Source organism: Cydia pomonella, chromosome 3 (genome assembly GCF_033807575.1).
Source record: "Cydia pomonella isolate Wapato2018A chromosome 3, ilCydPomo1, whole genome shotgun sequence".
Lineage (NCBI taxonomy): Eukaryota > Metazoa > Arthropoda > Insecta > Lepidoptera > Tortricidae > Cydia > Cydia pomonella.
The window spans coordinates 31,756,781-31,783,779 of NC_084705.1; the positions used below are offsets into that span (position 1 = coordinate 31,756,781).

The following is a 26,999-nucleotide window of genomic DNA, read 5'->3' on the forward strand; positions in this document are numbered from 1 at the left end:
CGTTTAGTAAAATTAGTAAAAAATAAGAAAAACTAAACTAAATAACAAAGACTAAAACTGGCGGAATTGATAGGACTACAACTTACCCGTGCTAAATTTTGCCAAAATATATTGTTTTATTAGAAAACACAATCCCCTCGAAGTGGCGCCACTGTGCGCACGATACCCTCTTAAGTAAAATGTAATAGCGTCATTCATACGCGTCTGTCAAATCTAACAAACTGTGGATTATCGTTTGTCCGTAACCGTCATTTTGACGTTTCTATTTGTTACAATAGACGAATTAACAGAGGTTTGTAAGTGGTAGCTAAGTTTAATAAGGACGTTAATTTGTATAATAGAGCTAGCAATTTAATCTAAGTTATAGCAGTTAGTGCCAACATAACATTTACGGTAAGTGAAATAGCTCGGTAATAGTGGGAAATAGACGCGACGTTGCCGCTTGGTGCAATATTACGGTGCTTGCGGGAATAAATTAATTGTTATTATAAGAGACAACATTTGGCAAGGATGATTAAATTCACGCAAGTAAACTTTCTTTCTGGTACTTTTGTTACAATATGTCTTTTTTTAAGGAATAAAAAATCTCAGAGTAACAGATCAGGGCGATCAAATTTCGCCATAAATTACTACATTTTTTCCCAATCGTTATTTTTTATTCTTAGAAAACGAGGATTCTTTAGTCGGAAAACCTTAAAGTCATAAAGTTTTAAAGTTGTTCAATAGGTTACAATAACAGCTTTCATTTGACTATGTTCTTCAGGATGGCGTGAAAATTAGAAAAAATATTAATCACCAATAATTAATTAGGCCTTACATTTTTTTATGATACAGGAGGCAAACGAGCAGACGGATCACCTGGTGGTAAGCGATTACCGCCGTCCATGGACACCTGCAACACCGGAGGGATTGTAAGTGCGTTGCCGGCATTTAAGGTGGGAGTACGCTCTTTTATTGAAGGTTTGAAGGTCGTATCGGCATACATGTGAAGTGATTCCGTTTCTTTGCTCGTGAGTGAGTAGATATATAGATAATCAGAGTTTCAAGCGTCTTTAGACGTCGATACTAGATGGTTGTTATCTCCGTGTTGGTATAGAAAAAAACCATGATTGTACTACATCTTTCTTTCTTCCTCGCGTTGTCCCGGCATTTTACCACGGCTCATGGGGGCCTGGGGTCCGCTTGACAACTAATCCCAAGATTTGGCGTAGGCACTAGTTTTTACGAAAGCGACTGCCATCTGACCTTCCAACCCAGAGGGTAAACTAGGCCTTGTTGGGATTAGTCCGGTTTCCTCATGATGTTTTCCTTCACCGAAAAGCGACTGGTAAATATCGAATGATATTTCGTACATAAGTTCCGAAAAACTCATTGGTACGAGCCGGGGTTTGAACCCGCGACCTCCGGATTTCAAGTCGCACGCTCCTACCGCTAGGCCACCAGCGCTTTTTTATGATTGTACTACATATAAGCTTATAACTTGACCAATTAAAAACACGTGCATGTAATTTAACGATACTGTTCAAGTTTTAAATGAGTAAATGTACTTACAGTCAACTTTAGAGGACGAAGTACTTATCCAAAATGACCTGAACAGTTGAACACATATATTATTATGATGATATTAAAGCATGTGTAGATCATAATAAGCAACTCGACTGCTTCGATAATTTTGGCACGCTTAAATTACGTAAAACGAATCCTACAGAAAGAAAAAAATATACGAAATGCACCTCACCGTTGCTAATTACAAAATATAGTTTATAAATTAATATCAAAAAGTCTAGATAATTACCACGTTGTAATTGGCATAACTATGGGAGGCACGAAACGGAACAGAGTGACAGTTATAGTGACAATTTTCAATGCTGACACAACATAAAAATTGTCGAAAATGTACCCAATCGTCGTGGTTCTATACCATTTTATATATTTTAATGTTAAATTAGCAAAAAAGCATAAAAGGGGAATAGAACGTCTATTTTGGACAACGTTTATCTGGCCTCGGCAAGTACCTCGAGAATATTGAGATTCACTCTTGAGAGCTTCAGAGCCCTTCAACACCTTGATTTCAGCAGCGCTGCTGATCTTTACACTATAATATTTTTCACATAGCTTTACAAATTACAATTTATTTTAAGGTGAGAAATTGTATTGAGATGACAGCTGTCCTGTGACAGCTACCCAAGCTATATGAAAAATATTATAGTGACTGTCCAAACCAATGCAGAACCGCCATCGCCATTTGACACTGCATTCGTCACAGCTGAGTGGATTTTTATAAAGCTGTTACTCTGCATATTTCTTTACTCATCTCCCATTACGCTAACGAAATCGCGCTCCAATTAAGCGCATTAGTTATTCACAAGTTGAAATCACTCAAACAGTGTTATGTTAATTCGTTTTATCTGATTATTCCGTAAATTTTGGATGTATGTATGTATGTATGTATGTAATAACACTTGACCCTACTCATAGTGTTGTGTTCCTGCCGGTGAGTAAGGTTGCCAGAGCTCAACGAGGGGGGTGGGGTTAGGGTCGGCAACGCGCATGTAACTCCTCTGGAGTTGCAGGTGTACATAGGCTACGGAGACTGCTTACCATCAGGCAGGCCGTATGCTTGTTTGCCACCGACGTAGTATAAAAAAAAAGTCACTTTATTGCACATGTTAACAGGTTAACATAAAATAGACAATACAAAACAAAAAAAAAATTGTGTACAAAGGCGAACTTATCCCTAAAAGGGATCTCTTCCAGCTAACTTTGAGAAAATGCGAAAGCATCAAACACTAACAGGTGAGGTGAGTGCGAATCCCGGTAAGGGCACAGATATTTGTTCCTGTGTCCTCGGTGGTTTCTATTTATATAGGTATCTGTGTATTTATCTGTTTAAGCGACCTAACATGAGTCTTGGCCTCCGACACGAGTACACGCCAGTTGTCTCGATCATGTGCCGTTTCCCACCAGTTATCGACTTGCCGTAAAATATAATCAAATAATCATTATCTTATGTTAAGAAAACAAATTAGCCTTCGTTACAAAGGTACCAAATTCTAAACAAAAGTAAGTCTGACTGAACAGTAGATTTATATCGACGACCGGTCTGGCCTAGTATAGTGACCCTGCCTTTGAAGCTGATGGTTCCGGGTTCGAATCCCGGTAAGGGCATTTAATTGTGTGATGAACACAGATATTTGTTCCTGAGTCATGGGTGTTTTCTATTTATATAAGTACCTGTGTATTTATCTGTATAAGTATGTTTATATCCATACAAGTTTTGCTTATTTTGGGGGTAAGTTGATCTGTGTAAGATGTCCCCTGATATGTCATTTTCTTCTTCTTCACTGGCTCAGTGACCCAAACAGGATCTTGGCCTCTGACACAAGAGAGCGCCACTCTGCCCCATCCTGCGCCATCCCCTGATATGTATATGTATTTATATATTTTTTATTTATACCTCTATAATTTACAGGTGAAGAAGTAGTCATGCGATGAGTTTTTGAAATTTGAACCATGTGTTACTATTTTCATTTAATATATATGAACGTATGTTGCACAATGCATCGCAAAGTGTGTTTTGTAGTTTTAAGATATATTTTTTATAAAATGTATGCTAGTAGTACGTATTTAACTATTTGTCTATGGGCAACGATAAGTGGCTACTTGTCAGTTTTTTGTAAATAATGTCAAACGATCTCGATTTTCCTGAGGATCAAATGTCTATATAGGACTCATGGCATTTAAGCAACACAAAGGTCAGAAATGAGAGTTTAAGTCTGACGCTCGCACTCGACGATTGAAACGCCTCTAAAAAAATGATAATGTGATGTGACGTCACATCACATAAGTCTGTGCTAAATGTATTGAAGATCAAGGAAATTGCCATTTTGACCCTGAAATATTGCGTTTATGTGTATAGTTGTCATACAATTTATTTTTTAATAAACTGTAAGGAATCAAATGGTACTATTTTCTTTTCTATTATTGAAAGACAAAAAAAAATATTTAGAGACTTTGGACCCTTGTATTTTTTTATGATCTCAATAAAAAAATTTCAATTCCTCTTTTTTATAATGGATGGCTCATTTTCTATCCATTAAACTAAATTTTGTTATTATATTCAACATGTGTCAAGTACCCAATTGATTGTAATAGAGATGTAAAGTCTAAGAAAAAAACGTGTCCCTTGGTTTGACATCCATAACAGATGGCGTTGTACTGTGCCATATATTTTGCGGTCACTGAATTGTGAAACGTCAACTTTCGACAAAATGTATGGAGCTGTACAGCGACATCTCGTTAACCTGTTAAATTCGAAGCACGAAATGATCTTATATTTTACGCATCTTACTTATTTAATGTATTTTTAACCGACTTCAAAAAAGGAGGAAGTTTTCAATTCGACTGTTTTTTTTTTTGTATGTATGTTACTCGATATCTCATATCTCCGAGAATCGTGAACCGATTTTCAAATTTTTTTTTAATCGAACGGGTAGAACCCCGTGATGGTCCCGTTGGCAGCAAGTCGGGGTCTGATGATGGGATCTTGAAGAAATCGAGGGAACTCTTCAAATTTTATAGCATGTACCTATGGCGCTTTTGGTAATTCTTGAAGACGGTTTTATTTTTTGTTAAAAAGTTTTATTGCTATGGACAACTAGTTGCTTGAAATAAAGAATTTCCATTTAATTTCATATTCTTACAGGCTTATTATATTTGTATTGCTCGTCCAGTGAAATTAATTTAATAAGTCATTATAAAACCGGCATTATGTAAATGTGGTTCCATTTCGTGACGGTGTTAACTTGTTATTTTATGTTTTTAATACGACCCGAATACACAATTTTCTTTTCACCACACCAACTGGTAAAATTTTGAGTTGTTTCCTTATGTTAGCTAGTAGAATTGACTTTTAAATGATGATTCTGAATGATTATTTTTTATTACGTTCATTTGGATTTGATTTCATTTAAATTTTCTGGTATTTCATAGTTAGTAGTTTCCTCGTGTTGGTGTGGTGAAAAATTTTGTGTCTACGCTCGTGGTTCTATTTTGGAATCTTTCGCTTGCTCGGGTATCAATATTAGCACGAGCGGTTAAACAACAACTTTGCCCCCTTGTAAAACAAATAACTATTCCTTTCTTAACCCATTCAGCGCTAATCACGACACATTGCCGTTTTGCCTCTACGTACCGGGAAATCCCTGTTATCGGCTACGACGTAGCGCTACGACCGTAGCTCAGTGGTAAATGTGTTAGGTAACTAATCAAGTTCTATCATCATCATATCACACTAAATCCGTTCACAGCCAGAAATAAGCCCAAAAGGATCGCTTCAACGAATCTTCTGCAAAAGCATTAATTTTAGTTGAATATAATGTAAATCGTAGGCCTTGGAAAGTGTTTATGAGCCATATGTAATGAACCCTCGTATAAATCAGCAACCGCTCGTTTGTGAGTTAAGGAACGACAGCTATTGTTCGTGGAAATCTGTTCCTAGTTCGCGGGTTAATGGGGGTCAAATGGGGATAGCTTTTAAAGTCCTCTAGGCTTTCTTTTGATTTGTACTGAACGCAATAAGCTGTATTAAATATAATTCTATTGCAATTCCCTTGTTGTTGGTTATAAAGTACTTACCAGTGAGGCACATAGGATGGTCAATACTATGCAACAATTCGCCATGTCGCCGTCTGGGGTATCACCGCTCTTGCATCACTGCGTTACGCCTGAAACAACAGATATTCCATGGTTACTATATGAGAAAAATAGTTATTATGTATCTGTTGGAATGATATTTTTATTATAAGATATGCAATGAGAGTCTAGTCTAAAAACATGAATGTTTAGCCTCAACTCCAAATTCAATTCCATCAAGTGTCAATCAAACATTTATTCAGCATTGGCATATATGGGGCATTTTTACATGTCAAATTTTTACAAGTAATAAAAATAACAAAATACACGTACCTACAAATATGATATAAATCAATGAAATAGTAAATACTTTAATAGAGATGTATACAGTTTCTAAACGTCGAATTACACACAAAAACTATGTAAAAGTCTCTAAGTTTCAGAGGTGGGCTATGTCGGTGACTTTAGTTCGTCTACCACCACCTAGACCACGGACTAGCAGGCGCAGCGTACGACGTCTAACCACAAGATGGACAGACGACCTTATTAAGGTCGCCGGAAGACGCTGGATGTGGGTCGCTTCCAACCGGTACATGTGGAGGTCCAAGGAGGAGGCCTATGTTCAGCAGTGGACGTCTTATGGCTGAGATGATGATGATGATGATGATGATCTCTATGCCCGTCATTATTTCTTTTGGTTGAAAACAAGGTGACCTTTTTCCACCATTCTTTTTTTCAATTTCGATTACAAAAACCCCTTGTATCTAACAACAATAGGGTTACATAACCTCGGCACGCAAACTTCGTTCCATCGATATGTCGACTCAGATTAAGCGAGCGAAGTTAAATCGAATACAGAACTCGGTCAGGGAATAAACATAAGGTTCGCATGTCGCGTTCCGTAAATATCGAGTGGCGTTGGCGTGCCGATCGACTGTTGAACGTTGACAGTAAAAATAAAATGGGTTGTGAGTTGTGAGGCTCACACGATTAAGGTACACGTCCTAGTTCTCGACAAGTCTTAAAATATTATTTGTTGTTCCTTCTATTGATGACGATGGTGACTCAAGTTAGATGACACAAAGCACACACAACTTAAAGATTATTGAAGTGTACTAAAACGTAAGGTCGGCAGACTGGAAAATACGAATAGAACGCGAGCCAGGAACAGATTTCCATGACCAATTGCCTCCCGGCCGAAAAACTGCCGTCTCTCCATTTCCCAACTTTGGCACGTCTCGAGGGTGTGTTGGGCCGTGTCGTCTGGGTCCCCGCACTCATGACACACTGGTGTGGGCTCCCTCTCTATTCCATGCAGGTAATGACCGAAGCAGCCATGTCCAGTCATTACCTGCGTTAGCCTGAAAGTAAGGACACCGAACTTTCTTCCTAACCAGTCGTCTGGGAGGATTGCCCCTATCATGCCACGCATACGTATCTACGCCACTAGGTCTCAATGCAGCACGTTCTTCCCAGTCGCCGGTACCGATGCCAAAGCGTTCCATGTCACGCTTGCAGGAGTCCCTAAATCTTAACATCGGGCGCTCCACAGTTCTTTTTGCATTTGCTATCTGACCCATCAGCACGTGGCGTGGTAACCTTTCTGGATCCATACGCTGTGCAGCGATAGGGAGCGTGCATGAACTGTAGGAGGCAGCACAGGAGCCGTCAGATTTTCGGCGCGAGGCGTAATTGTGATGTTTTTTGTTCCGATGTAGCCCACAAGATGGCAGAACCTACTATGCACAAGAAAACACGTGACGTGTACATGTGCATGTTTATGGTTCCGATTCAGGCCACAAGATGCCAGACCCTCCAACGCGCACGGTCCCTATAGGCTTGTATAGTGGAAGCGGAAATTCATTGGCCGTCTTAACCGCTCTTTGACATAGCGCAATAATGCCAATAATCGTCCGTCAGGGATGCAGTGGCCATTGATGACGATCTAATCCATATCGTATCTTTAGCAAATGTTTGACGTATCTTAAAATTCGAATCGGGCCGTGAGCCGCACTCAGGCAAAACATTTTACCGACCAAACTTTTTATAATTTACATAAACTTTCAAATCCCCATACAGTTTCCCAAACATCCTTTCCTTCTCGACAAAAAAGGGCTTAAGTCACATAAAATGTATATGTAAATACGTCGTTTTTATATAAGGTAAGAGCATTAGCAGCGGAATCCTTTCGCAAAGAATACACGGCGAAGTTCGGCCAAGTTTGGCAAAGTTTAGGATAGGGCAGGTTTATATTTATCGGGTTTTGGAGTGACAGGTCATCTAGACTCGATTAGTTTTGGGTCTAGATGTTCTGGGAGTTAGACAATGGAGTTGACGTATTGGGAATATGAAAAAGATTGTTCAAGTGTGTCAAAGTCGAGTTTAATTTGATTTTGAAATTATTCATAACTAAAAGACGTCTAAAGGAAGAGTAAAGGTAAATTTCGTATTTAGGATACTGTATACCAAAATTACTGTAGCAGTATTGCATCGCGACATACCTATTTTGTTACTTTGCCAATCGTACAATAAAAATTTAATACATACTTTCAACAGTTTCAACGAAAACGCGAACATGGCCGGCCGTTTTTGAGTTATAACTATAACTAACTGCTTTGGCTCAGCGATCCAAAAAGAATCTTGGCCTCCGAAACGAAAGGACGCCACCTGTCCCGATCCAGCGCGGTTTCCTGCCATGAATTGGCATTCAGCCGACGCAGGTCCGCCTCCACGACATCACACCAGCGGTACCTGGGAGCGTTTTTGAGTTATATAGCAAAATTTATTTTTTTAGTCAATAAGACATGATACGCCTGTAATGTACATGATACTTAGTAATAGCCCCCGTTCAGCCTATTCTGACAGAATGGTAACTACGAAACCCTACATTGGCATATTAGTATTAGACTTAGTATTTAATTTTGGAACATTTTCTTTTCACACTGCACCCTCCTTAGCAAATTTCTGTTTGGACCAGTGGTTGACTGGTAGAGAATGCCTCAAGGCATTAAGTCCGCCTATTGTATGTTAAACTTGTATTTGTGCAATATAGTTTAAAATAAATAAATACATTGTAAAATATAAAACCATTTATTTCAAGTATGTTACACTCATATCTTGGTTAGTAAAACTTAATTCTAACTCGTATTAGTACTTATATCCTAGGAACATATCTATATACATTATTTTCTTTCCGCACGGCACATGTAGCCGACTGCAGCGTAGCAAATAGGGGGAGTCCAGCCTGTCCCCAATCATTTTCATGATGGTGTTGTGGCCGGCGCACCAGAGATGCGGCCATCTTGCGGATAGTGGCATAGAAGCAATCGACCCTGGCTTCGGCGAACATCCCTGATGCGCTACAGAAGCGCGGCAGCCCCATGAACACCCTTAACGCGTTGTTATACTGGACGCGGAGGGCTTCATAGGCCCGTTTCGTATACGAAAGCCACAAACTGCACGAGTACAATTGAGCATGGCCCGATGTTCTTGGCAGACTTTTATTTGTTTTATATTATATATATCGTTGTCTAAGTACCCTCAACACAAGCCTTATTGAGCTTACTGTGGGACTTAGTCAATTTGTGTAATAATGTCCTATAATATTTATTTATTTATTTATTTATATAATATGCGAAAACAAAACGACATTAGATCAATATCACCAAGCTTTTATTATCACCCTCATCAACACTTGAAACAATATGGCGGGAAATATTAACAAACTTTTAATAACTGATATCAATCTAATAGCATATCCCTGTCACGTCACTTAATGATAAGCTGACATGACAGGGTAAAAAAGAGAGAGATGTAAACAGAAGGTTTACTTGATAAAAACGCCATGTCATTTATTCAACTTAAAAATTTCCCTAGTGTAAAAATAGACCTATTAGGTTTGTTTGATCTGGATTTCTTTTTTTAGGGTTTTGTACCCAAAGGGCAAAACAGGACCCTATTACTAAGACTCTGCCCGTCCACCCGTCCGTCCGTCCGTCCGTCTGTCTGTCTGTGACAGTTGAAATTTTCACAGATGATGTATTTCTGTTTGCGCTATAACAATAAACACTAAAAAAGTACGGAACCCTCGGTGTGCGAGTGCGACTCACACTTGTCCGGTTTTTTTAATGGGTTCTAACCTTCGAGCAACACCGGTTTCCGTTGGAAGGGAGGAGCCCAACAACAGACAAATCATTCTGCCATTTTTTGTGAAGGGAAACGTGCACACTGTCGCACTTCTCACTCACTACATACAAAATCTAATCTGTAATGACGACACAAATACATAGAAAATGACACACGTCAAAGACAAATATTGCACACCTCGATCTCTTTTTGTGTACGGACGAGTCACAACACACACCGCGCTATGCCTAGTAGGCCTGTAAAGCCATCAACGGATTACGCAATTTACACATACCTAATACCTATGCGTATAGGTACTTTGCCGCACATAAAGTGGTAAGGCGGATATTTTTCACATGTACATTTTACAGCTGACGGTCTTTCCACCGCGATACAATCGGCTGACCAGCCGGGAGGCGGTGAATGACGAAATATGCTCCTGGCCCGCAGTCTATAATGATTTCGCGAATGTCAAAAATATCCACGTAGACGTAGAGTATGACGTTGTTTGTAATTGTTTTTAGTAACGTGATAGCTGGACTTTACAAATAGCCACGATGGATTTCCAGCCCGCATAGCCAACATGCCAATCGTTAACACTTTTGACACACAGCACTTTTGACAAACTTTATAACTGGCATTACGGGTAAAGAATATTTATGTTTATTAATTAGGTAATGTAATTAAATTTGTCCTCAGCAAAATGTTAAGATACTTATACGAAAAAGTGTGGTTGTTTCACGTTAATACGATGGCAACCGATCAATTAACAGGCATGATTAGTCCTGCTCACGTCTCGTATTTTCTATACCACGATGGTGGCCAACAACGCCCTGCTTGATGATAAGCAGTCACTATAGCTTATGGCCGCCTGCAACTCCAGATGTGTTACATGCAGAGGTGTTAATTTCAGAATGATAACGCTTAAAATTTCGAGGACTAGCTGTATTTTCGCTGTGTTGTTTACCTCGCATAATCAAGGATCTAAATCGACCATCAATTTGTTTAATGCGATAATAGTGTTTATCGAAATGACTAGTGGTTCGAGTGCTATACTTTACGATTCTTTTACAGCAGGAATCGATACGCCCATTACAGTTCGTGTCATCCACGAAGACGCGCAGATTTGTCGAATCTAACCCTTAAAAACATAACAATTCGAGTCAAGGGACGCGTCTTTGTGAATGACACGATCTATATGAGTGGATATTTTGTATCGTCGATTTGCGGCCCGATTCGAAGAATGAGATACGATCACGATAAGTTCTGGTTTAGATAAGTTCCCATTTAGATATCGTTTGTATGTCGTATAATTGTCAGGAGCAGCTCGAATCGGGCAGCCAATGTCACTTTGACGTTAGAAATATCGTAGATAGACCTTATTGGGATCACAACGGGATCGAAATAAACGTCAATTTGGACATTTCGTTTAGTTATCGATCTTTTAAAGATCTTTAACGTGTCTTAATCATTCTTCAAATCAGGCCGTTAGTTTTACTGCGCATTTTAGTTTAAAGTCTTGAGGACCTGCAATGATAACAAGGCGGGGATCTATAATCAAAATATGTTTTTGGCAAAAATTTCATTTTTGGTACAAGCTTTTATCGCTGACTGTACTTTTCTTTCCACAGGCAACTAATACTCATCGAGCAAATTCTAAAAAACCCCAAACACAATTAGGTTGCGTTGTTTTATCACAGAGTTCCTTTGTCCACCTCTTGTCTCCATCATCAGATCAGCTCGATGGTACCATAATATTGCATTGTCACCCGACTTACATATGTATGCAAATTTTCAGCTCAATCGGAAACCGGGAAGTGGATCAAATTTAACTTGCAAGATTTGATCACAAACAGACAACGGTCAGCGGTGGCATCATGGTTCCATTTTTATCACTTGTCACTATGCCCGTCACTTTCGCGCTTACATACTTGTTAGAACGTGACAGGCATGGCGACAAATGATAAAGAGCCGACCATCTTAGCCCTACAGGTGAAAGTAAATAAAAGCTTGTAAAATATCCTTAAGGAGGTTCTTTATTAACATTCAAGTTCAGTACCCCTAGTGTAAATAAATTCGATTTTGAAACGTGACGTACGCGTTGGATTTAGAAAGAGCGCGCCAAGCGGGACGTTTTGGAAACTCAAAATCCTATACAAAATGAGACTTAACGCAAACGCGTTCGTCACGATATGATGTCGATAAAATTTACACTAGGGGTACTGAAGTGTGATTTTTTTTAAAGTTATTTTTGTCCTTTATAAAGGCCTCTGGGATACACGTAACACACTAACACATAACATTATGCCAAAACCAACTTGAATAGATGCATTATTATAAATCTAATAGAAACTAAGAAACTTGCACTTCGCACCAAACGAGAATATAAGTGACTTATTTACTTAAAAGCTTTCCTGTAACAGGTACGGTGTAGGATTAAAACTGAACCGAGTCCTGAAAGCACATAAGCTTAGCTTAGCTTTATCCTTTTCTATTTCACTTATCTTCGCTTTTAGCTATCTGGATTGGGGTCTCAAAATATCTGAAATTTTACTGTTTTCAGCGTGCATTCAAAGACTTAAGAAAAATAAACTGAATTCGTGTTGCCGAAGTACATATTCGGAGAAAGAAGATATTCTTTTAGAAGTCTATTTTTACGGTGTGCAGTCATTGAATTAGATGAGATATATTTTTTATTCTGAGAATGTTAATATGTATAAGGAATTAAAGTTTAAAAGGGTATTTTATATAATATTCCAGCGCTGTCAATGATATTAGATCTATCTTTTTATTCCATTAGATCTAACAAAAAAAAAGTATTTCAGATTTCTGATTGATACTATCTTAAATGTATGGTGGTGGTGGTGGTGGTGGTGGTGGTGTCTATTTTTAAATGTATGGTGCACAATAAAGAATATTTACTTACTTACTTACTTATTATTAATTCAAATGCAACTACTTACTACTAAAAAAAAACAATAGATACAGTAGTTCGAAGTTTGATCCAGCAAATTTAAAGTAAAGTAAATATTCTTTATTTACTTTACTTTACTTTAAAACTCTACTAGACCTATTAGAAAATAGATAAAGATCTATTTTCAAATTTCTTTTAGTCAGAATGGTATTATATTTTAATGGCTAATTTCTTTTAATTAATTGGTTGGATCTATAGAACATTCCCTCTCTTCTTTGGAATATTCCCAGTAATACAGGCAATAGAAAATCGCTACGCAGCGCCAAGGAGTCGAGCTAATTTCATCTCTTCTCTTCTCAGCATATATGCGTCCACTGCTGAACATAATGAACTCTTTCATGGATTACCATGTTGTTCTGTATGCGGCGGTTCTATGCCAGATCGGCCTTGTCGTCTTTCTGATATCGTCCGACCAATTGGCTCGTGGTTTTCCGTCACCGCGGCTTCCCAGTCGAGGTCTCCAGAACACTCGCTGGCCCCATCGGTTATCATCCCTGCGATATATGGCCATCTCATTCCCACTTCAGCTGCGCAGTTTTTTTGACGATGTCGGTATCTTTTGTGCGTTGGCAAATGTCCACATTCCGAATTCTGTCTCGCAGGGATATCCCGAGCATCGCGCTCTCCATAGCTCTCTGTGCCACTTTTAGCTGGCGGACGTTTCCGACGTCAACGTCAACGTCCATGTCTTGGATGCGTAGGTCATTACCTACGCATCCAAGACATGGACGTTGACGTTGACGTTAGAAGGGTAATGCCCAGTAATGACTGGGAGGACGCGTTGATTGTAAACCCTGGTTTTCAGTGACTGTGGGATTTTGGACTCGAAAACATCGCCCTGCTTATCCCAATTGAATGCGCCTACTAATTTCAGCATCCATTGGGTTACCGTCTAGCTAATTTCATACCTAGTCCTATCTGTAAAATGATATGATCTGATGTGTTATGTCAGTGCCACCATATCGACCAAGCTTGAGTAGCATGTCGTGGAAACATTGATTTTTCAGCACATAAAATATTCAGAGACTCACTGATTATAGGTACATTTTCCTCCGATACACATTTCATTGAATTTTAAACCTTAATGCAATGCAATAAGGTTTAAGTTAGTTGACAATATTGATATAGTATTAGTTTATTATTACGTAATTATAGTATCAGAAACAATCAATTTGGATTTCAGTCCTTATTATCGAGTTCGATAGCTACTATTTTATTCTTACAGGCTAATTCGACTGTACACCTGATGGAATCATATCAGTTAGCTGTCATCACGTTCACTTTGCTCTGACTTGCCCGTATTAGTGCGAGCGAGACACATGCGCGTATGAGAGCTAACAGCTGGCAAGCTATTCTTTGCCAATGCAGAGTCAGCTTGGTCTGACTCTTCCAATGTGTTAGCAAAATGAATTTGCTTTAATTTATAAGTAACTTGCATGAAAGTATGTTGGCGTAAGTTTTAAACTTATGTTCTCAAACTTATATAGGTAAATAAGCGTCCTTTATTTTGATCCCAATATTAATCATATCGGGATCCTGGAAAATCCTAAAGAAAGGCCAGGTCAAGGCACCCTAAGCCGGCGAGCGTGTATGAGGAATGTCATGAAAGTGAAGGAGGCGAAAGAGGTATGCCAGGATCATAGCAAGTGGAAATCCGTGGCATTTGCCTCTCTAAGGCTGCTGAACTCCCTTCTGTCATGGGCACCTGATTGTGATATGTTTGCAAATCGATGGACGGCTGTGTATCAGATGTGTCTGCGGTATTGCGAGGTGATGGACGAAAGTTGATTGTGATCTGTTTTTCCTAGTATGTAATCCTATTATATAATCTGAATTGTACAGTGCTTTGGTCTCGACTGTAATGCAGTATATTATTACGTTTCAAAAAAAAAAAATTGCCTGCCCCTCCGGGAAATAGGCGTGATTATATGTGTATAGTTTGAATCACCAAAGTTCGATTAGTGAATAACATGTGACTTTTTCGAATTGTAAGGGAGAAATGCAAGATGCTGGTGGTCGAGACGGCGCCAATTTTTAGCATAACATCGAACTCGATGATGATGATGATGGATGGATGGATGGATGGTCTTCCTATTAGGCTTCAAGAAACTTCTAAGAACCACTTCGAAGACCATTATAAGGATCAGAAGTCAAACTGCGGTCTAATAACTATACATACGACACAGTTCTAAAGATCCTGGTATGATGGGAAATTTTATAATACCTTTTTTTTCAAATTTTTCGTTTGGAGAAAAACAAAAACGACTTTGATGTCAAGGCAGAAGCTTGTGTTATACAGGGTGATCAATCCAATTGGGTCAGTAGGGAAAAGTCAAAAGCTACGAGAGATAGCGACATCTGTTCTTAGGAACCATGGCTTCGATTTTAGATTTAATAATAATGGCATTCAATTTTTTTTAATCTCTCATACATAACCGGGAATGGAACCTAGTCGAAGTCTCTGTAAACAATGTTAGGTATTAATTCTGCAAGTTTTTTCGTTGTTATTGTTGATGGTGCGAATCATAAGTCATAAGGAACACATTTTTAGGGTTCCGTACCCAAAGGGTAAAAACGGGACCCTATTACTAAGACTTCGCTGTCCGTCTGTCTATCTGTCTGTCCGTCCGCCTGTCACCAGGCTGTATCTCGTAATCTGTGACAGCTAGACAGCTAAAATGTTCACAGATGATGTATTTCTGTTCCCGCTATAGCAACAAATACTAAAAACAGAATAAAATAAAGATTTAAGTGGGGCTTTCATATAACAAACGTGATTTTTGAAGTAAAGCAATGTCGGGCGGGGTCAGTACTTGGATAGGTGACCGTTTTTATAGATAATGCAAATTATTTAAATCGTGGGCATTTCAGTTTTATGTTTACACAAGATTTCATAGCAAAATTTGGTCATTATACTTTCAGGATCAACTATACAAACAAATACTACACGCGATTACATAAAGAACATTGACCAGGTTAGATTTCCGGTTATGTATGAGAGCTTAAAAAAAAGTATGAATGTCATTATTATTAAATCTAAAATAGAAGCCATGGTTCCTACAAACAGATTTCGCTATCTCTCATAGTTTCTGACTTCTCCCTACTTACCCATTTGGATTGATCACCCTGTATATGACCCTTTCCATTTGAAACACTTGATTTTAATTCCCAAGCCAAGTTGGCCCGGGCCCGTAATTATGTAAAGTTGCGTACTCATAAATGGCGCTCCGTTGCACAAATTACAGTGTTTCTTGCGGTTATTATGACTAGTTGCTTTGAAAAGTGAAAAAGGTGAATTGTCAGTTTGTCACTCTTCCATGACAATTGGAATAATGACATGTTAGATTCTATAACAAATTCTAATTAAATTATAGAGAATTTATCACAATATATAATATTGGACACTAAAAAACTCATGGATATTATAAAAAAAATGAAGGCAAACGAGTAGACTTATCTTGGAAAGGGTACCGATCCATGAGAATTCCTAAATTGATTACTTGTTGTGACTGCTGATCAGAACGCCATCAAAATAAATTGGAGAAAGAGTACTGAAGTTGATCTTCGACAGCAATTTCGAACTTACAAAAATAAAACGCAGAGATATTTAACACGTGAATACGCGAATAGAACGCGATTTTTGGAAGTTCGTAATGTAGGCTTCATAACGTTTTTTTCGATTAATTTCTCTGTTTCTGCTACGCAAAGGTTGTCTGGAAGAGATCGCTCTTTAGCGATCATACCGCCTGTTGTCTGCCTCTTCATTTAATCAATTGTTTCTTTTTTTTTGTATCTTTTTACAGAGGTGTGCCAATAAAGAATATGTTATCTATCTATGCATCTAATCTTTGCCCATGGACACCTGCAACATCAGAGGGGTTGAAAGTGAGTTGTCGGCATTTAAGATGGGAACACGCTTTTTTCGAGCGACAGTTCATTACACAGTTTAGCTGAATATTGTCACATTTCCGTGGTATCATCAGCTAGTATCCCTAGCTCCTAATATTCGTAGGTATTTACTGATAAAATACAATGAAAATTGATTAAAATTGATCTAGAGTTTTCATTTTTATTTCGAGACAGTTTAAAAAAAAAAAACAAATTTTAACAATATTTTCTAACCTTATTCATTCAACATTACATTGCCAATATTTCTAATTATACTTAGTGGGCAGGTAGCCCGCATGTCCAACTAAATAGCTTAAAAGTAGATATTTATCGATGAAAGTGGTTTCTTGATTTATGTTTAACTAGAAAATATTATAAGTAATAAACGTATGCATATTTACTTATACATTATGCAAAGGCTTCATGCCTCACTGGCATATCCAAACACCATTACTAGCCTTCTTTCACGATAAACCGCTTTCCTTCGCTTTCAAGTCAAAAGAAATAACTAATAAATAATGAGGAGACCAAGATTAATGGTGGCGTGCAGTTTACCCTTTGAAAAGGGTTGTTATATGTATATGCGAAAGCCCAGCGTACTGTGGAAGTACTTTGTACTTGTGAGCCCTGGGCTATAACAGCGAAAATCGAAGTTCATCAATTGCGGGCATTTTTCTCTGTCACTCTAATTTTGTCTTAGTGAGAGCAAAAGAGAAAGATCCCCGCAATTTGGAAATTTCGGTTTTCGCGATAGGCCCCCCAGCATTTAAGTCAAACATTCTTTAAGATAGTTGGTGGTGTGCGTTGGTTTGCTCGGTGAGCGTATCTTTTTTTTTCCCACTTATTATGTGTTATTTTTTGCCACTTTTGTGTTATTTCTAGTCAGGACCGCGAGCCCTTTTCATCCTTATAGGAGAAAAAAAGCGTCCCTAAATGTCCATACATTTTTCAAACTTTCCATTTTGTTACCGCCATACAAAGTATATGGGGAAATGGTAACACAGTAGGAAAAACACTCTGAGACATTTTTTTATCCCCTTAGAATCGAAATAGCTCGTGATTCAGAATAGAAAAAATCACAACATTTATAAAAAAAAATACAAAATTAACGAAAATGATTTTTTTTAAAGAAACCCTCAAGTAGTATACTTGTATCTTGTTTGAGTATTTAATTTTTACTTACAGTACCCCTAGTGTAACTTTGATCGACATCATAACGTGACGAACGCGTTTGCGTTAAGTCTCATTTTGTATAGGATTTTGAGGTTCCAAAACGTCCCGCTTGGCGCGCTCTTTCGAAATCCAATACAAAATGAGACTAAACGCAAACGCGTACGTCACGTTTGGAAATCGAATTTATTTACACTAGGGGTACAGCTTATAGTACAATCCAATCGAACGTATCAGAACTAAATCTGCGATTTGCTGTTGCTACCTACAATGATAGCAGTTCAAACAATTTATTACATTTAAAAATTAATTATAATCTAAAATAAATGTCATATACTAAGAAAAAGTGACCAAGGCCTCCAGTGCCCCAGGCTAGAATCGAACCAGCGTCCTCTGCTATCGCGGCAGGTGCCTGAGCCATTCGGCCACCGGGGTCACGGCGGCATAGGTCGATGCTTATGGCGCCCCCTAGCCATCCCTAAGGTAGAACAGTATGGTTCGACCGTCTAACTGACTCAACTCAGGTGATTCCGAGCTAGCGAGAGAGATTGCGCCTGCCAACCTATACTATTACTGCCGTGTGGTGCCGGCGTTTTAGAATAGCACCACCCCATCTCATCCCGTAGGTGTCGTAAAAGGCGACTAAGGGAAACCGACGTATGGGCAGCAGCGTCCGTCGTGTATTGATATCAACAGCTACTGCGGTCCCAATTCGTATATTCAACTAAAATATCTATAATCAAACCCCCATCATAAATCAAAAATCCATCTTCTTTAACTCGCCGCTTATCTTACTACAATCAAAGACCAAAATAAAATTTCGCAACACGAATAACTCCAAAATAATAATTTCAAACACAAATCTCAACCAGGGCCCATGGCCGCCCGTACTCAATGCGGGGACCATGGGTCCAAAAGCTCAATCACAAAAACAACGCCGGGTCTCTAAACTGAGCATCACCATTGCTTCTTGACTGATGGTGATGCCGGACCCGGCATCGCATAAATCAAAACAGCTTTTCGAAATGTCACCGCGGACAAAGGGTCGCCCGTATCATTAGCGAGGGCCCTGTGTCTTCAATCGACACTATACAACCTTAAAAAAAAAAACCATTACTATTAGAAGTATTAAAACAAATTAAATTCATAAAATATTTTAATTTGTTTTTATTTCAAGTAGAGCGTTTAAAAATGACTCATATTTATAACTCCAGTTTTTTTAGAAGAAACTGTATGAAATCCAAATGTGTTTCATCCAAAACAATTTGCCTGTTTTAGTCCCCTTGAACTTATTTACGATAATGATACGTTCCATCAAATGTCAGCTTACAAAGGTATCTTCGTTCACGTATTTTGCGTCCAATTACAGACAAAAACTGTTATTTCCGATTAAGGAAAACGAGACACAGAAAACAATAATAATATTTAAGAATATCCCATGCGTATTTTACGTAATTTATTTGTTTGTTCTAAGTAGGAAGTGCCTTTGGTAGGTACTCTCTCATCAAAGAGAGAGTTGCTATATTATTATTATTTATTCATTAACAATAATACAATTGTGTCTGAATATTGACTATATCTAATACTTAATCTAACATGCGTCAATTCTATAAACTATAATAAAAGATGAATTACAAAATGTCATACAAAATATCAAAACATCAATACGAAATAATTATTATTGAATAATATACTTGAAAAGTATTAAAATACGAGCTTTTTTTTTTTAACTACACACATTAATGTTGTATTTTTTCATAAATTTTGTGATTTTCTTACGCAGTATCACGACCTCTTTCGATCCTAATGGAATCCCAAAAAAAATATCCTAGAGTTTTTTCCTATTGTGTTACCATTTTCCCCATAATTGTATGGCGGTAACAAAAAGGAAAGTTTTAAAATGTATGGACATTTTGGGACACTTTTTTCTCGTATAAGGATGAAAAGGGCTCGCGATCCTGACTAGAAATAACATAAAAGTGGCAACAAAGTTCACATAAAAAGTGGCAAAAAAACGCTCAAATGCATACAAGTGGGGCAAATACGTTTCTGGTTAGGGCAACATATCAAAAGCTTTATCAGAGCACATGCCATTTCAAATATCAATAAAACGATTTTTTAAATGAAATATCCATACAAGGTGACCCCCCCCCCCATACATAAGTCTTGCTCTTAATATTAAAATATTCCTAGATTGCCGGTGAGTAAGGTTGCCAGAGCTCAATGAGGGGGGGCGGGTTTAGGGTCGGCAACGCGCATGTAACTCCTCTGGAGTTGCAGGCGTACATAGGCTACGGAGGCTGCGTACCATCAGGCGGGCCGTATGCTTGTTTGCCACCGACGTAGTATAAAAAAAATTAACCTTTTTTTTCACTGTACTATATAATTTTGATGAAGGTGGTATCCGCTTCCGCTACCGCTCATGCCTCCGCCTGCTCACGGCGACCGCTGCCAAGTCACGATTCCATCATAAACAGACCGAACAAGCTGAATTTACCCTCACACAGCGCACAACAACAAGGCACTTTCAGTTTACACTGCTCTTATAAGCAGTTCAAACTTAAACCAGCGCTGAAATCACGGCGCAAAGGCATAAATAAATATACAGCTTAGATTATCCTTTTAACTTTTTTTCTGGACGGTTAATACCTACACGTCTAAGTACTCTGGACCCGGGTACGTCCTTAAACTACGTCCAAAAGAGAGGTATGGGCATTGTGAATGTCATCTCCCTTTGTGTGGTAGGGCACAGCCGGTGGATGTCATTCCAGATCTAGAGCAGAGCCCAACTGGGGAAGTACCTCCACCTTACAGAAAACAGCAGCCAAATGACACTAGACCCTACTCATAGTGTTGTGTTCCTGCCGGTGAGTAAGGTTGCCAGAGCTCAACGAGGGGGGGTCGGGTTTAGGGTCGGCAACGCGCATGTAACTCCTGGAGTGGAGTTACATGCGTACAGTCAGCGTCAAATACTTTGTAGCAACCAAAGTAGCCAAATAGTTCGGTACACAATATATTTAGTATGGTGTACCGAACTATTTGGCCACTTTGACTGCTACAAAGTATTTGACGCTGACTGTACATAGGCTACGGAGACTGCTTACCATCAGGCAGGCCGTATGCTTGTTTGCCACCGACGTAGTATAAAAAAAAAGTACTAATTTGTTTCTAGGTTGAGATTTTGTTTGTATTAAGCTTTTATTTAAAATTGTACTTTTAAGTGTGTAATTTTTTTTTTTACAAAATTAACTATTTCTTTATTACCTTTATTAGTGTTTCATTTTATTTGAATATCATAGAAATTCGTAATTAAGAAATTTATTTATACAGTGTGCCCCTAGCCATAGGACAAAGCCGAAATGTACATATGCATTAGGGTATTTAGAACCAGTGTACAGAGTATCATAACAACCGGTGTAGCGATTTCGAAGAAATTAATAAATTACCATTTTTTACTCTGGAGCAGCCTGTATGTGTTAGTAGCTCCTAAGGTAATATCCTCAAAGAATAGTATGGAACCTTCTTCGACCTTTTTGATTATCTTTTTAGGGTTCCGTAGCCAAATGGCAAAAAACGGAACCCTTATAGATTCGTCATGTCCGTCTGTCTGTCCGATTCTGTCACAGCCACTTTTTTCCGAAACTATAAAAGCTATACTGTTCAAACTTGGTAAGTAGATGTATTCTATGAACCGCATTATGATGTTCACACAAAAATAGAAAAAAAACAATAAATTTTGGGGGTTCCCCATACTTAGAACTGAAACTCAAAAAATCTTTTTTCATCAAACTCATACGTGTGGGGTATCTATGGATAGGTCTTTAAAAATGATATTGAGGTTTCTAATATCATTTTTTTCTAAACTGAAAAGTTTGCGCGAGAGACACTTCCAAAGTGGTAAAAAGTGTGTCCCCCCCCCCGTAACTTCTAAAATAACAGAATAAAAAATCTAAAAAAAATATATGATATACATTGCCATGCAAACTTCCACCGAAAATTGGTTCGAACGAGATCTAGTAAGTCGTTTTTTTTTAATACGTCATAAAAATTAAAAAAAAAAAAATTTTTTTCATCAAACCCATACGTGTGGGGTATTTATGGATAGGTCTTCAAAAATGATATTTAGGTTTCTAATATCATTTTTTTCTAAACTGAATAGTTTGCGCGAGAGACACTTCCAAAGTGAAAAAATGTGTGTCCCCCCCCCCTGTAACTTCTAAAATAACAGAATGAAAAATCTAAAAAAAATATATGATATACATTGCCATGCAAACTTCCACCGAAAATTGGTTCGAACGAGATCTAGTAAGTAGTTTTTTTTTAATACGTCATAAAAATAAAAAATAAAAAAAAATTTCATTAAACCCATATGTGTGGGGTATCTATGGATAGGTCTTCAAAAATGATATTTAGGTTTCTAATATCATTTTTTTCTAAACTGAATAGTTTGCGCGAGAGACACTTCCAAAGTGAAAAAATGTGTGTCCCCCCCCCCTGTAACTTCTAAAATAACAGAATGAAAAATCTAAAAAAAATATATGATATACATTACCATGCAAACTTCCACCGAAAATTGGTTTGAACGAGATCTAGTGAATAGTTTTTTTTTTAATACGTCAATAAATTAAAAAAAAAATTTTTCATCAAACCCATACGTGTGGGGTATCTATGGATAGGTCTTCAAAAATGATATTTAGGTTCCTAACATCATTTTTTTCTAAACTGAATAGTTTGCGCGAGAGACAGTTCCAAAGTGGTAAAATGTGTGTCCAAAGTGGTAAAATGTTGAACAAGATCTAGCAAGTAGTTTTTTTTTAATACGTCTTAAATGGTACGGAACCCTTCATGCGCGAGTCCGACTCGCACTTGGCCGCTTTTTTTATTTATGACACTAATTAGCTTCCGACTATTGAAAAATGTCATCATTATCAAATATTTCGAACAAATTATCAAAAACACTGTCAAAGATTAACACAGTGTGTTTCTTTTTGCTGTCGATTATTGCAAATAACTTTTGACGAAAATTTTATTTTTTTATCTAATTAAAAAATATTAACGTCAGAGCATTCCTGAGAAGTAACCCTACGTGGGAATTCAGGGTTTGTCCAATGGCTAAGGTCACCCTGTATAAACACGTGACTATTAAGTTGTTTTAGGGTTTAAAGCATCGGCGGCAGATTTGAAAAGCAGAAGCTCAAATGAATGGTTGCAATTTAAATTTACTCTTAAATTACCAGTTCACACTTGACACAAATAAATGGCTAATGTACACAAAGTACCAAAACTGTAAAATATAACAAAAAACAAGTGCGGATTGGACTCGCCCAGTGAGGGTTCCGTACAAAATTAACTTATTCAGTATAAAGTTTTCAGATTATTTCCTGTACTTATAGTTTAAGACGTTATTACTTGCCAAATTTCATATTTTTAGGTTACCGTGAAGTAACCTATACATTTTGATTTACTTGAGAGTGTTGAAATATACCTTTTTTGCATAAACGGCCGTATCTTTTTTTAATCAACTTAGACAGCTTTAAGAAACTGATTGACCTGATAACATGCTTTTAATTGCAACTCGATACCTCCACGCGTTCCCGAGATAAAGGGTCTTAACAGACAAATGGACGGACGGACAACAAAGTGATCCTATAAGGGTTCCTTTTTTCCTTTTGAAGTACGGAACCCTCTAAAAGTAGGAAAATAGCATAAGATTTGTGAATCATCCGTTTGTTACCACGAAATCAATAAGTTTTGAATATAATTAGAAACAACTAAAAATAAAGTGCGTATCGAATTAAAATAAAGAAAGGACGCTTAGCACGAGGAATTTCGTACATTGATCGGCCTGTTCTTATCTCTAACGCATAATTAATATAATGATATTGTTGTCCCGTTCGTCATCGTCATTGATCGCCGGTATTATGAGCGGGACAGCAATATAAACACCCCCGTGCGATATAGATATAGTTAGACCAACATGAGTCTTCAACTTGGAGGATTTAATAACTGGAGACGCTTCGTCTCTTATTTTCTGTACAAAATAATCTGCCGATTTTTGCGGGGTAGGGGCATGTCAAATATATGGCTAATTGTACTGTAACGTAAGATAAGTTAAGCATCTGACAGAGATACATACAAAATGTTAGTCAAACTAAAAAAATATACTTCATTTTCCTTTTTTTTTATAGGACATTATTACACAAATTGACTAAGCCCCACAGTAAGCTCAATATGGCTTGTGTTGAGGGTACTTAGACAATGATATATATAATATATAAATATTTATAAATACTTAAATACATAGAAAACACCCATGACTCAGGAACAAATATCCATGCTCATCACACGAATAAATGCCCTTACCAGGATTTGAACCCGGGACCATCGGCTTCATAGGCAGGTTCACTACCCAGGCCAGCCCGGTCGTCAAAATATTTATACACCATAAACGTCATAATGACGTGTTTTATACGTCATAATTTCATAGAAATTCGGCGTTTAAAATAACACTTGCACAGCTTGCAATGCCTATGCCATCAAAATCGTTGCATACTTATCTCGGTCTAACACTAGGAACACTGAACAGGCGGGTCAATATACGAAATTCCTCGTGCCAAGCGTCCTTTGTTCAGTGTAAGTTCTGTAAACATAAGTTGTAGATGCCGTCGGCGGCAGATTTTCGGAACAGCGGAACAATATGAGGCGTTTCGACATGTTAGTAACATGCTAGCCACATATGGTGCTCGGAAATTGCCGATTCCGAGTTAGTGGCTTGTTTTGGCGTCTTTATTACGTTTAAAACTATTCTATGACCGCTTTTCCTTCGTGAGATTATATATGTGTCGTTTCAAGGGTTTTTATTTAAAGCCTGACCAGTAATATTAGGTTAACGAAATTCGATTTTTCATACAATGAATTATGCGGATTATTTTGTGATGGCATTTTCAAACCAAACAAATTTTTGCCAGTAATCTGAGTCATTTTTAAGGCACATTTTCTATCTCATTTTTTTTTTAATCTGTCCCGTTAGAAAAATATAAGTCATTTAAATACTCGAGCCGGCAGTACATGAAAAGAGCTGTTTTCAGGGCGGTATTCTGAATACATAAAACAATAAGTAGCAAATAATTGTATGTAAAATCGTTGTTCTGTAGCGCACTAATGAAATTAAATAATACTTCGAAGTTACTGTTAAAATAAATAAACTATGACATGACTAATACTTATGAACTTAAACGCCAATTTCATAGGTAATGGCCCAATATATGATCACGCGCCATATTGCGGAATTTCATTGGAACTAAATTTTTCATGCCAAACTGAACTGTTACCTATACATGAGAATAACAGCGCCCTCTTGACAATGATCAGTTGTTACGTATTTTTATCGGTAATGCATTGTTACCACAAATTAATATGACCTAATCCCCACCCATTTCAATTTTCGATTTGGAGCAAAGAGGTGCACTGATTCATCAAATTAAAATTAAATCCGATCTTAATTTGTAGCTAAACGTAGTCCCGTATGTCAATCACACCTAAAACCAACAGATGGCGTTGCTGGCACCACGCCAAAATCACACCCCGATTGAATAGACGCAACTCAACACAATTATATAGAATTTACGTCCTTTTTCAACTGGTAACAGCGTTGATCGCGTCGTCACACCGTAACTAAATAGACGAAACTCAACACACTTTGTATAGAACTTACGCTCTTTTTCCACTAGTGACAGTTGATCGCGCTATTCAAGTATTATCTGTGGTTGCCGCTGATTGGATGAGTTAAATTAATGGCATTTATATCCTGTCTCATTGGCTGGATGAAATTAAGTTTTAGAGTAAATAGTGGGCTATTTTGTAGAACGAATTTTATTATATTTAACGATGTGATAACTTTATTGAATTGTAATTGACGTTCGCAATGTCATCATAAAAACAAAGGTAAGTTAGAAGTACGCTTCGACGCTGCACTAGTACTCGACATGGGCCCTCTTGTCGTCAAGCTCACCATACATATCGAATGAGCTAATGCTTTTACGGATACTGGTAAGCGATATGTAAATGTACTACATACCGATACGAGGCCTGGATGTTAGTGAGATGACGATATGAGTTGTGCTGGTGTCCGACTTTATTACCTACATATAACATGAGTATCACATGATTATCTACCTGGTTTCTTGAGCTTAATAGTCGCCTCCAAACCTCCCCTTATAGCGACCCCATTCCTCACACAAAGTTTACCTTAAGTTCATATTAGCCTCACTGGATCACTGTTCACTCTGAGTACTGATAACGTTGGTCACAATATACCAGAGACACATCATTATTCTAATAACACCATAAGAACGTTCTTGACTTGATCTAAAAGCAAATATCACTGCCGCGTAGATTTGTTCGCACACAGTCTCCTTTTTCCTACTGTCGTTCTCATCTACCCTCTCAACTTCCGTTCATGGAAATATAGGTTAAATTTGAACAACGAAGATTTTTCTGTATTCGAACTTAAGAGCCCATCAACGTGCTCACTAGCGCCACTGGAAAATAATTGTGATTGTTTAAATTTAGCGATAGATATTTTAAAAAAGGGGGCCGCTACGTACTGTATTTTGTATTTAAGTACCTTTTGAATACATCAAAATAGTTTTTATGTTGCTGGATTCGTCGATCTACGAACTTAAAACAAAAACGGCCGGCGGCCCCCTTTTTTAAATATCTATCGTTAAATTTAAATACTCACAATTATTTAGCAGTGGCGCTAGTGAGCACGTTGATGGGCTCCTAATCCTTGTCACTTTGACATACTTAAAGTGACCATGTCGACTATTAGTGCAGCGTCGAGCACTAGTACTTCTACGTTATTGCTGAAGATTAAGAAGTACTTAACTAGATATTGGTGACAATTTCCATCTGTCTCTGACCATCTAGCATGACTTGCGTTCTCGCCCGCGAGTCCACAAATACTTGAAGTCGTGCAAGATGTTTGGAGTCGCGTGCGAGAACGCAACTCATGCTAGCTGGTCTGAACTTATCAATGGACCTAATAATATTATGTATAATAATAAAATAATTCAGCCTATAACGTCCCACTGCTGGGCACAGGCCTCCTCTCATGCGCGAGAGGGCTCGGGCTATAGTCCCCACGCTAGCCCAATGCGGATTGGGGACTTCACATACACCTTTGAATTTCTTCGCAGATGTATGC

The 26,999-nt window shown here is 37.9% G+C and overlaps 1 protein-coding gene across 6 annotated transcripts in view; it reads right to left on the reverse strand.

The window, feature by feature from the left end:
* LOC133516567 (protein madd-4) overlaps window positions 1-26,999 on the reverse strand; it is a 651,682-nt gene that overhangs the window by 211,009 nt on the left and 413,674 nt on the right. For all 6 annotated transcript variants that reach the window (XM_061849565.1, XM_061849564.1, XM_061849563.1 and 3 more), the window contains exon 3: window positions 5,638-5,726. In XM_061849565.1, the coding sequence (XP_061705549.1) occupies window positions 5,638-5,682 (45 nt within the window). In that variant the 5' untranslated portion in view covers window positions 5,683-5,726. The remainder of the gene's footprint in view (window positions 1-5,637; window positions 5,727-26,999) is intronic.